The sequence below is a fragment of the Pleurodeles waltl genome, chromosome 3_1 (assembly GCF_031143425.1).
Source record: "Pleurodeles waltl isolate 20211129_DDA chromosome 3_1, aPleWal1.hap1.20221129, whole genome shotgun sequence".
NCBI classification, from domain to species: domain Eukaryota; kingdom Metazoa; phylum Chordata; class Amphibia; order Caudata; family Salamandridae; genus Pleurodeles; species Pleurodeles waltl.
In genome coordinates, this window is record NC_090440.1 from 426891636 (window position 1) to 426904249 (window position 12614).

Consider the following 12614-nt stretch of genomic DNA (forward strand, 5'->3'; position numbering starts at 1 on the left):
TTAGACCAGAGGCTAGCTAATTTGAGTGACGCTCGTTACATATTTAACTAGTATGGCCTTTCCCAGTGATTATGATAAACGCAAAATGGATCAAATACTTTATTTAAAAATAACCCTAGGTCTTCAATAGCTTTTATAATCTCCAAAATCGTAGCCATGATTTGATAAAAACAAATTGTTAGGATTTCTCATTTACTAATCTTGTGGGTACTTGTCACACAAATTAATAGTTTTCAAAGTCATTGTTAACCATGCTGTCTACCCAGTTTAGTCAGAAATGTATTTTTGATTGCACTATACCTTGTTAAAAGGTTGGTAATTTGCAGCGCTAGTGCAGCTCTGTACCGATCTTCACACTTAACAAGATAGCGCACCTCGTCATGAATGCTAATGCAGAACCGACCATCGATGTCAAATTCTTCAAACAACCACTTCATGGAGACCAGCATGAGGTGCAGGTAATCCACTGCGGAACTCTGTACCACCCAGTTCACCCGACTTGTTATAAACTGGAAACAAATACAAAAGGAAAAGGTAAGGTTTCCACAGCAAGCAATTTCAGTGGTTTCGATACAAGCACAATATTTTGTCTTTGTCGGAGGCTATATATTGGGAAATCATCTTTTAACTATTTGAATACGAAACACTTCAGATGTGGTGCACTTTAAAACAAGCAAAATTAGGGCACTGCAATAATAATAATAGGTAGTCCCTGACTTCAAATGATGACATTTATTCTTTGTATTCCAAATGTGTGTTCTTTCAACAATTTATACTAAGAGTCAACATGTTTCGTCGCATTTTGTGGAACTTCTTCATAAGACAAATCATGACAAAATAAAATATGTGCAACACACAAAAATACACGAAGCACCACACATGTACTTGCACTCTGAGTATATGCATTTATATAAGGTTTTATATGCCTATGTCTTGCAGAGTTTACTCGCTATATTTACACTGTGTTTGAGTTTCTACACATCTGCTCTTTAAGGCTCTTAACCTTGAAAACACTCTTCCTCATTGCCATCATGTCAGTGAACTGGAGAAATTGTCAGTATAACAATCCTATACCACCAGTCATGTTAGTGCTAAGGCATGTGGAGCCTTTCTTCCTAAAGTAGTGACACACTTCCACATTGGCCACATGATCATGCCTCAAAGGAGAAGATACTCCATTGCCTTGATCTGGAGAGTCTCGTAAGTTTTTAGATTAATCACTTAAACTCATCAGATAAATGATCAGCTCGTCATCTGGTTTTCAGGTACAAATAAAGATAAGGCAGTGCAAATGAGGACCCTTTCAAGGGAGATAGTGTTCTGGATCAGGATCTGCTACAAATCAGCCAAAAAGCTGCCTCCTGAGGTCTGAAAACCCATTCCATCAAGGCCAAGGCATCCGCAATGGTGTTGACACTCGCAGATACATTGTCCAGGCATCAGTGCATACTTTCAGGAAATACCGCTGCCTTCACAGTTGAGTCCGTTTTTGCTCTGAGTTCACTACCCATCTTTTCTGCCAACTTTAGGAGGTACTGCTGTAGTACAGACTCTAAAAGTGAGGAATCTGCCATTAGAAATATCAATCAGAACAAGATATTTTTCTTTGGTAACAGCTAGACTGGGATCTTCGTGACTGGGTCCATTTCACCATCAGGCTTAGAAAGGTAACCTTACCACACACGTATCTCTTCCACACATCTTGCCATTTCCACATAATTAGCTGGATAGTGATAAACTGGGGATTAGGGGTTGAGGGCCGAGGGGGTTGACCCCTTGCCCCCCTAACCCACCAGGCACACACAAAAGGGAAAGTAATAAGAGTTTAGGGGTTGGGGTCAAAGGGAAATGGAAAGTTTAGGTCTCCATATTTGGTATTTATTTTACGGGTTATGCTGTCATTTTTTTCTTTACATATTGCAATTTTTAACATGATTTTTGAAAATATCTCTTTTTGAACTCATGATCTTAGGAACGGGAAGCTAGGGTTTTCAGAGATAAGGATGGAGAGTTTTTTAAATTTGATGTATTTTTTGGGTGTGGTTGTTTATTTTAGGGATTATGTTATTTTTTTGTTTACATTATATTTTTAAAAATAGGTTCTTAAATTTTCATTTTGGGTTTGATCTTAGGTACTGGATGCTGTTTTTAGGTGCTAAGGGTGGGGAGTGTTTTACATATTGGGTATTTAATTCTTTGGAGTGTGGTTGTTTTCAATTAAAAACATATTTGTGGATTTATAAGGAGCAGGGTGATACAGTTTTATGGTAAAAGGGTGAGGAGTTTTTTGGGGGGGCTGGGGTGGGTTGTGGACATTTATTTTCAGGGTTATATTGTTGGATATTATTTTTGATATGTGGGTATTTATTTAGGATTTATGTTGCATATTCATAATTTAAATAATTCTTTATAGTCTCACACACTTTTTATTGAATAATATATACATAGCTTAATACAACGTTACAAATTTGACAATCCATTTTTAAACTTTTAATTTAATCATGTGTTAAGAATAAAATATTAAACTAACATCTATATTCTTTAAAACATGTAATCTTTATTAAATCGTGATTTGATTTTTCCAACTTTTAAACATTTCAAGACTTATTACGTAATTCCCACATTTTACCATTTATTTCTACTAAAGATATTGTTCTTTATTTATTCATTATCATTTTTTTTTATAAGCAACTTTATTAGTTTGGCATAACAACATAAAAACCAAAAGGTCACACTCGCACTTCCTTGACTTAGCACTATACAAGTCCCACATAATTAACATGAGTACATGATCGATATTAGCCGTATTGGGCAGGGACGGAGCACACAACGGTCGCTGCACCTAAGACATAGCCGCTGAACGATCTCCCCAGGTTCCTGTCCACTTCCCCCACAATCTGTCATATTTAGCAGGGCACCCTCTTGCTTCATATACTAGTTTTTCTTGTTGGGCGCATCAGTCCACTCCACGTCGCCATTTCGCGAGTGCCGGCGCCGTCTCCGCCTTCCAGCCAGCTGCGTTGTTTCTCTTGGGCACCAGACATGCCACTCCCAGAAAGGCCCATTTCGCTCTACTGGTCCCCACCCCCTCCAGGACCCCCAACCAAAGCGGCAGCAGGGCAGCCTCCACCTCCACCTGCAGGATTCTGGAGATTTCTGTCGCCACTGCTCGCCAGTAGGTTGCTATGTGTGGACAGCTCCACACCATGTGGTAAAAGTCTGCATTGGGGCTTGCACAGCGGGGACAATCGGCACGGGGTAGGAGACCTGCTTTATGCAACTTGTCGGTTGTGAGGTAGGCCGTATGCAGATAGTAGGTTTGCACCACTCGAAGACGATGGTCATAGTCAAGGTTCTTGGGGCCATCAGCGAGTTTCTCCAGTCCTCGTCCTCTATGTGACCCAACCATTTTTCCCACTGCTCTCAGAGTCTGCCAAATGTCTGTGTTGTGTTTTTGACCAGGGTGCGGTATATTTGCGGCACTCCCCCCTTTACCCAAGCCACCCATCAGAGACTTGGCCTCCATGAGGCTAAACTCTGGGAGGGCCGTGCCAGCCTGGAAGTGCACGCTTAGTGCGTGCCTGAGTTGTAGGTATCTATGGAATTGGGTCCTGGCGAGCGAGTACTCTGTTGAGGCTCCTGGAAGGACCGCATGTGGGAGCCCTCCCAGACGTCCCCCAGTAGTGAAATGCCTATAAGGTCCCATTTTTGGAACCCCTACAGTTTGTTGGGTAAGACGGTGCCACTAGCCCGTCGCCCCCTGTGCCGCCCTCCATCCCATCAGTACCACTCTTGTCACCTCTGGGACCCTACGTGGTAGGGGGTTACCATACACCATCCGGGGTAGGCCAGGTAAGCCCATCGTCAGACGTTCTAGTTGATATGCAGGATCGGGCCAGCCTCCCCCAGTCAGTCGTTAATCACCAGCAGGTGCATTGCTAGGTAGTAAAGATAAAGGTTGGACACCCCCAAATCACCTTCATACACATCTTACTGACAGGTGCGGAGCGCCAGCCGGGGCCGGGTATTCTACCATAGAAATTGCCGCGCTACTGCGTCCATTTCCTTAAACCACCACATGTGTATGGGATAGGGGAAGTTCTGGAGCAGGTAGAGGAACCAAGGTAACACCATCATTTTATAAAGCGCTATCCTTCCCAGGATGTTGAGGGGCAGGGTCTGCAATCTCGGGAGGTCGTCTTTGACCTTCTGAGTGAGCAGTGAGACGTTAAGTGACCACGCCAGCTCAGCTAGCAGAGCTACAGTTACTCCCACATGCTGGAAGCTGTTGTGTCAGACAGGGATGGTATTCTGCCAGTCATAACTATCCCTCGTGGGGTGCAACGGAACCAGTAGAGATTTCCTGGGGTTGGGTGTCAGGCCAGAGGACTTCGAGAACAGCCCCAATAGCTGCAACGCCCCGGTTAGCCAGCGCCACATGTAAATGTCTAATGCAATGTCTAGTACTTCTAGTTGGCATAAAGCCGCACTGGTCCTGGTGTATCAACGAGGACAGCACCCTCTTCAGCCTGGTGGCTTGTATCATGGACAGTATCTTAAGTTCGGTGTTGAGAAGTGAGATGGGGCGGTAGTCAGAACATTGCTGCCAAAGGGGGTTGGTCTTGGGTACCACCACTATGGTGGCCTGGTCGAGACCTGGGGGAAAACCACCCGTCTGCTCGGCTTCCTCAAACATGGCAAGCAAGTGAGGGGCAAGGATGTTGCTGCACTTGCTGTAAAGCTCTGCCGGGAAACCATCGGGCCTGGGGTTTTGCCAGCAGCCAGTGTTGAGATAGCGGCCCTGACCTCCTCAAGCATTATGAGTTCATCGAGGTCTTGTCTCTCCACTACCAAAATTCTAGGTTGTGATACCTCCCCCAGCAAGGGGGCCTCCCTCTCCACTCGTGGCCTGGGCCGCTCCTCGTAGAGTCGTGCACAATAGGTGGGGTGGCAAAGCTTTGCACGATTTCGTAAGGCGTCCGGGGGATAGCTCCCGATTCGTCGACGACCTCAGGGACGACTCTGTTCGCCATGGGTCGAGTCGCAAGCCAATGCAAGAGCTTTCCGTTCTTGTCCCCTCACCCGTATATGCGGGCTGCCGAGACTCACCACATGTGCTTTGCCATTTCGAGAGTAGGGTGCCTGATCTGATCTCTCTAACTAGGGTTAGCTGCCTCATTATGGATGTGTGCGTGGAGACGGTGAGCTGGCATTCGAGTCGTAATGCGCTGGCCTCGAGTTCCGACACCGTTTGGTTCCGTGCATGTTCTTGCACGCGGAGGAGATGCTTGGCTTGCCCCTGCGGGTGGCCTTACAAGCGGCCCAGATCGTGCCAGGTGACGGCACGGACCCCAGATTATTTCCAAAATATTGGGCAAGTTGGTCCCTCAAGGCTTGGGTATAGTCACTGTCTTGTAAATACCAGGCGTTAGCCGCCACAGAGGCGATGGGTGGTGTCTATGTCATCTATGCGGACGAGGAGCGGTGCATGATCTGAAACCCCGTGTGATAGTATCTCTCTGCTCCCGTGACTCAAGGAACATCCAGGGCCGGCATGAGGAGAAGGTCTTTTCTAGCATGGGTGTGGTGCGCTGCCGACGTATGAGTATATTGCCGCGATCTAGGGTGCCATATCCGCCACACATCACAGAGACCAAGGCCCTCTGCCCAGCAGCTCAGTCCGGAAGCCCGCATAGAACAGACTGTGGACAGAGGTCCAGTGATGTTCATCTCTGGATTCATAACAGAGTTGAAGTCCCCCCCCAGTATGGTCAGTCCTGGGGTATGCCCTGCTTATACCTCCCGGAGGGCAGCCAAGAAGCGTACAAACGCTCCAGGAGGAGCATAGGCACTCAGGATATTGACCGGCTGCCCCGAGCATGCCGGACACTGCTGCATAGCGTCCCTGTGGATCCAACTGGGAAGCGGTTATCACTATGGGTAAGGAGCGATGCAGCAGGATAGCTACCCCCCTAGAGAAGCCTGCGTGGTAGATCCTGTCATACCCACCCCGCACGAGCATAGGGCAATGGGGGCCAAGCAAGTGGGTCTCCTGGAGTAAGACTAAGGAGGGGGCAAATCGGCAGAGGGTGCTGAAGACCGCGGACCGCTTAGTTTTATCTAGGAGCCCATTAACATTCCAGGAAAGCACCCGCTTAAAGGGCTCTGGCGCGTGTGGGAAACCGGTAATGGTGGGTGTAGTGTGCCTGTCCAAGAGCCCTGATGTGAACAACTAAAAGAAAAAGGGGTAACATAACTGCTACTCAACCACAATAGAACGTTGGATTGCTGCATTGATATTTCTTCCCATCTCCCCAACTGCCCCCACCCCATACTTCCAGCCCTGAAGCATCTGTCGCCCTTAAACTCAACAGAACCTTAAAAACAATTGGTGTGGAGTGGTTGACCCCTCCATGTAGTCGGACTTCTGCAATGTGGCAGCCCCCCGCCCCGCGCCTAGTGTCAAGCAGGAGGCCTTCCTTCCAGCTCTCCCCAAATTGCATGGAGTCTGTGTATTTTGCACTTTATGAGAGCGAGGAACTCTGGCTGAGGCAATCCTCCTCCACGGTCGGTGGGAGTCTCTTTTCTTCCGGGCCGTTCGGTGAAGTATCCCTCCCCTCGGATGAGCAGGATTAGGTGGTAGTCCCTCTGTGGGTGGGCTATGCGGACCACTCTGTTTGCTTCGGCGGGACCGGATGCATCTGCACCTCGCTCCGTGATCCCGGCGAGTCGAAATGGCCAGGCCCCGGGGAGTCGTCCCTGAGTCGGGGGGACCCCTCCGGGGTACCTGGTGCTCCTTAGTAAGCCAGTCCCACGCAGCTTCCGACGAGTCAAAGAAGAAGGGTTTCCCATCCATGATGACCTTGAGGTGCGCAGGGAAAAGGAGCATGAATCAGCTGCATTGCCCTAAGATTTTGCATGACTCCTTCATAGGAGCGGCGTTTTGCCTGCACTTCCCGGGTATAGTCTGGGAATATTAAGATCTTGTGGTTGTCCCAGCGGAGGTCCGGGTGCGCTCTTGCTTCTCTAAGGATAGTGTCCTGGTCCTTGAAATTGAGAAATCTTGAGATCACTGGCCATCTGGGTCCTCCAGATGGCGGTCTAGGCGCCAGCGCCCTGTGGGCCTGCTCGATAGCAAACTAGGGGGAGAGTCGCTGCTCTGGGACCCAGGATCTGATCCAGTGCTCCAGAAACTCGATCACCTGGTTCGCTTCTGCTCCCTCCTGAAACCCAATGATGTGCAGGTTGTTGCGCCTGGAGCGATTCTCAGCGTCTTTGGCACTATGATGGAGCTTGCTGGCTTTGTCTTTCCCCATAATAGCCATGCAGGCCCGGGGCGTTGTGTTCCTTTACGGATCTATGTCCAGTCACCTCCTGGGGGGTGTCCCGGGAGCATGGGCAATGTTTGCTCAAGGCACAATGCAGAGGGGGCACCCCAGAGTTCAGCCACTAGGGTCATCGCACCACTAGGTGTCAACAGGCAAGCGGGTGGGGGTTTACCAGCGACGAGGCCCCCCTCAGGACCAGATGTCAGTGGGTGAGTTGGGGGGGGGTCAATGGGGGCCGGGAGCAGGCAGCAGGACCCCACCCCCCCGGACCTGGGTCAGTCCATGCCCTCCCGGGTGACGTCCCTCCACCTGCCGTGCCCCCGCACCATACCTCAAGCCCACACTTCGTTGCCCGCCATAAATCACCTCCTCCGTCGTCTCCGGTCTACCTGCCTTCCACTCCCAAGGTCTCATCGCCTATTCGTGGGCGGCACTGCACTCTGGGGGCTGGCAAGTATGGGGGGCCGCAGCACCCTGGACCTCCCTCCAGCCCCATCCACTCACTCCGCTCCTCCAGCCGAGTTTCCTTGCACAGGGGAAGGGTCGCCCAGCCCCCCACGGCTTCGCGGGGCCTGTGCTGCACCTCCTCTGTGGTCATCTGAGCCGCTCCTCCACTCCCCGGCACGGATCTGGGCCAGGTCAGGCCAACGTCAGCCCCACCACCAGCGAAATCTGCGCCCGCGGCGACTCCAGCGATCCGGGCTTGGTCTTCAGCGGGGGTCCTCTCACTGGATCACGCCTCGGACGTGCGGCACACTCAGGTCCCGCGCCGCATCGTCGGACTCTTCAACTGGCGTCACGACTGGGTGGGGACAAATTGTGCGCAGGACAAACGGGGCTTCTAGCGGCAGATGACAGAGGGGTCCGGAGCACTCTTAGAGTGCGACCGCCATCTTGATGACCGAAGCCACGCCCCCCCCTTTATTTATTTTTACCATGCCCATTCTTTTGACTTAATAGTTGATGGTTGTTCACAGTCAAGAACTGAAGGTTACAGTAGTGCTGGTCAGGTAAGGACATAATTAAAAAAAAAAAAAAAGTTTTGTGGGCCACGTTTTTCGTGAGGTGATTCGAAGGGAAGTTTGTACAGTGTTATTTGTTTAATTTTGTTAGGTGGTGTACTTGTTTGATGTTTTAACCCCTAGGCTGGGTCCTGTCCACACACAAAGGGCTGCATATCCCCTTGTAGTGTGTCTGGGGCCAGGGCAGGAAGGGGAGGACATCTGTGCAATTCAAAGGCATCTCTTTGAATTCTCCCTACTTCAAAGGCCCCACTGGATACAAGACTGGGACCTCAGACACCACCAACTCAGTACACTTCTGAATCTGTGGATACTTTGCAAGGAAGAAGGACTGCTGTGCTGCTAAAGGCCTTCCATTCTGCTGGACTGCTGCTTGCTGGACTTCTGCTTTTCTGTGCTGACCTGTGCCTGCTGCCCTCTTGCCTTGAAGTGCGAAAGACTGTACCTGAATCTCTCCAACCCAGAATGAGTGACTCCAAGGGCTAGTTGGTTGGCTTCCAGATCTGAAGTCTATGGGACATAACAGACTTCCAACCACTCTACTCCTGCACATGGACTCTGCCATCTGTGAGTCTGTCCTACCATGTGGTGTCATTCCAGTCCTGGACCCTTGGAAGTGGGCCAAGGATGATTGCTCCAGTGGAACCGATGCATCCTCTGCTGCAAGAGCAGAATCCACGCATTGCCACTGTTGCATGGAGAAAATCTACTGCATGGGTCGGAACCAGTGCAACCAGAATTGCATCGCCTCTGTCCCTCACATTGTGAAACCAGCACATAGCCTTCAAAACCGACACTTTGGCACTTTTTTTGGTGCAAGGTCCTCGCATCACCATCAACGGCAGCCTCAACGATGATGCTAAAACTCCACATTACAGCCTCTGCGCTCATCGGAACTGAGGCACCGCCTTGCCTGCCCAAAGTACCCTTGACACGAGCCTTTGCATCACAAGCCCCGGGCATGGGTCCTCAACTCCAAAGCATCGGAAACTCGTGCCGCAACCTCACTGCAAATCGGACCAGATGCATCATCACTGTTGCATGGAGAACATCCACGCATCCCTTCTACTATGTGGTTCGGAACAAACACGTTTTTCTGCAACCAGGATTTAAGGTACTTTGGTTCATTGCTTCCAATGGGTCCTTGTAGCCGGCCTGCGCTCCATCGCGGTCGGTCTGAACTTTTGACTTTGTCCTGGTCTGGCATGCCAAGATATCCCTGGTTGGCGCTTTTGGCTTGTAAGGGCTATTTTATTGTTTGTTTAGTCTCTAAAAAAACTAATAACTCAAGTACTACTTATTTGATTCCTGTTGTTTTGGTATTGTTTTATTTAATAAATTATGTTTCTTTTTCCCACCTGGTGTGGGATCCTACTTGTGTGGTGTTTTCACTGATTCACTGTTTGAAGTGTTGCACAACTACTTTAAACATTGCTATCAAGTTAAGACTGACTGCTCTGTGCCAAGCTACCAGAGGGTGAGCACAGGTTAATTTGGGGTTTGCATGTGCCTTACCCTGACAAGAATTGTGGTTGCTGCTTGACCTGGGCTCACACCCCCAACCAACAACCCAATTACTCACAAATGTATTTGTTTTAATCATTTTTGCCGAGTTAAATTTTTACCCAGCTTTATTTTAATCTCTATATCATTCTACCCATTTAAATGGAGTATTTCTTCTTAATACATATTTATTTTAACAAACAGTTATTTTCAGTTTTGTATGGAACACCTCTTTGAATTTGGGTTACATTGGTTACAATTGTGTCCATTCTGGAAAAACAAAGTTTTCCCATTTAAAAAACTGTTTAATTTCTGAAATTACTGTTTTGGATTTTGGTATTTTTCCATTCTAAATCCGTGGATTTATATTTGGATTTCCACACATTGTTGGTGAAAGGATCTAAAAGTTTACTAACGTCTGAAGAAAGAATACTCCTGCAGGAGGGGACCATCTTCAGTTTTTACTTTTAAAGAAATTTGTGAGAAAAAAATACTTTTTAGAGGGAGGATGTAATGAAAGGTTAGCCAGTTTATGTTTAAGGCAGAAGAGTAATGTAAAACAGGTTGTTAATGATTGTTCCTGCTATAATTATTATTAATGTAGTATGCGTGTAAATGTTCTCTAAGTTGTCAGTACCCTCAAATACTCTGAATTGGTTAACTTGACAAAGGATTCCTTCATGCATCTCTTTGGTTTTTTGGTGATGCTGGCTGCATGCTGCCTGTAAAATATTATGGACATGCATAGGAGTTTGGAAGACGGTTTGAACCGTCCGTCGTACTTCCGACGGGGAGGTAGAAGCCACATTGGCTACCTCCCTGCCAGACCCATAAGTGTTTCCCGCTGGGCCTGCAGGCAGAAACCAAGGTTTCCGCCGGCCAGCCTAGCATGAAACAGACAGCAGCATTGTCACCGGCTCCTCAACAAGCTGGCGGCAATGCAGCAGCACCTTTGTAATGTTCACAGTTTGCACAGCATACAGTGAGCACTGCGATGGTGCTAGGTAGGGGGGACCCCTGCACTGCCCATGGCAAGTGCATGGGCAGTGCAGGGGCCCTCTGTTCCCCCCTGCACCTGTTCTCCCTCAGCCTTTTCATGGTGGTAAAACCGACATGAAAAGGCTGGCGGAGAACAAGGCTGTAATCATCTCTACATCATCCTGGATCACGGCAGTGATGGCGGTACCCTGGTGGTCTAACCACCCAGGATCTTAATGTGGCAGTTAGACTGACGCAGCAGCAGCGGCCCTGATTGGCACTGCGAAGCTAGTGGTCTCAAGACCGCCAGCCTCATAATGAGGCTCTATGTCTCTCTCATTTCCTGAAACCTTTGGTCTTTCTTCAACATTTATGAGAAATGATAAAAACGAAAGTGGTGCTTTCCTATTGAACTAGAGAAAGAGGTATACCAAAACTAAATAGCATTGTTTGTTTTGGCACTAACCTCTAAATAGGCCGTGTAACAGTTCCATCATTCAATGTAGTAATGTGGTTTTCTTCTGAGATCTGACGAGTTTAGAAGGCCAATCCAGGTTTGTTGAAAGTAATTTAGCAAGGGTGCCATGTTTTTTATTTTGAGAAAAGTTGTCGGATTGAATTACAGGTGTTTAAAATTCATCAACATATTCAGTAGCTACAAAAGAGAAAGCATCTAGTTTTTAACTTTCAAAAGTAGTTTGCTGTCAGACATGTAGACCCCAACTAAGGTTTAAAAAAAAACAAAAAAAAAATCCAAAATGCCCAGAAAAGAGAAAACACATCCTCGAATTTGTGTCACTGGATAAAGTTTCATTATAGTTTATATAACTGCTACCTCAAAATCAATAATTTTTTTCCCTAGGGCTTTTACTCTCTTTTTTTTGGTGTGATTAATAAAATTCAATGTAGGGCAAGGTATGCTTGTCTAGCACCTAAGCATAAATACAAGGCGTTGTGGTATTAGTATTTATCTTAGTGCGTATAGTGTGAATCCGGGTAAAAGGATGTAACGGCAAGCCCGTCTGCACCTGTCAGCGCCTAGACCACACCCAGCACTGGAACCCCTGGCTCTCAGCCCCCCCCCCCCACTGCTGCCACTACACCCGTTTTCGTTACGATGCCACCACCCTCCACACCAGCCCCTCACCCGCCTGCCTTCAAGCCAACCCACAGGTCACCCACGGTCCCTATACCTGCTGGAACTGCACCTCTACCAGCTTCCACGCCAACAACCCACCCACCCACCAAGACAGGATGCAACCATCTCAGATGCATCCTACTCAACACCCACTCCATACATAAACACGGCGCTGTACGTTGGAATCTACTCGACTCAGCTTCCCCAGACGTCGTCTTCCTGACTGAGACCTGGATGAACCCATCCTCAGCGCCAGACATCGCCATAGCCATCCCAGATGGCTACAAGATCACCCACAGGGACTGCTCCAAGAAACCAGGAGGAGGCATCGTCCACAAGAACACCGTCAGGATCACGACCAGCACCGAAGACACCCTCAGCACCGCCAAACACCTGCACTTCCAGATCCACACGACCCAAACACCACCCTCCGAGGGACCCTTGTTTACAGACCCCCCTGGCCACCGACAGCAGTTCAGCGACTCCATCACAGACGTCATCAACACACATGCTCTCGCATCCACAGACTACATACTCCTTGGGGACTTGAAGTTCCACCTCGAGAACACCGACGATAACAACTCCACCACCTTGCTCAACAACCTCTCCAACCTCAGCCTCAAACAGCTCATCACAACACCCACC

The 12614-nt window shown here is 48.5% G+C and overlaps 1 protein-coding gene across 2 annotated transcripts in view; it reads right to left on the minus strand.

Moving 5' to 3' along the window:
* Positions 1-12614, minus strand: part of POLG (DNA polymerase gamma, catalytic subunit) — a 795283-nt gene that overhangs the window by 80618 nt on the left and 702051 nt on the right. For both annotated transcript variants that reach the window (XM_069222697.1, XM_069222698.1), the window contains exon 21: positions 301-509. In XM_069222697.1, coding sequence (XP_069078798.1) covers positions 301-509 — 209 coding nt within the window. The remainder of the gene's footprint in view (positions 1-300; positions 510-12614) is intronic.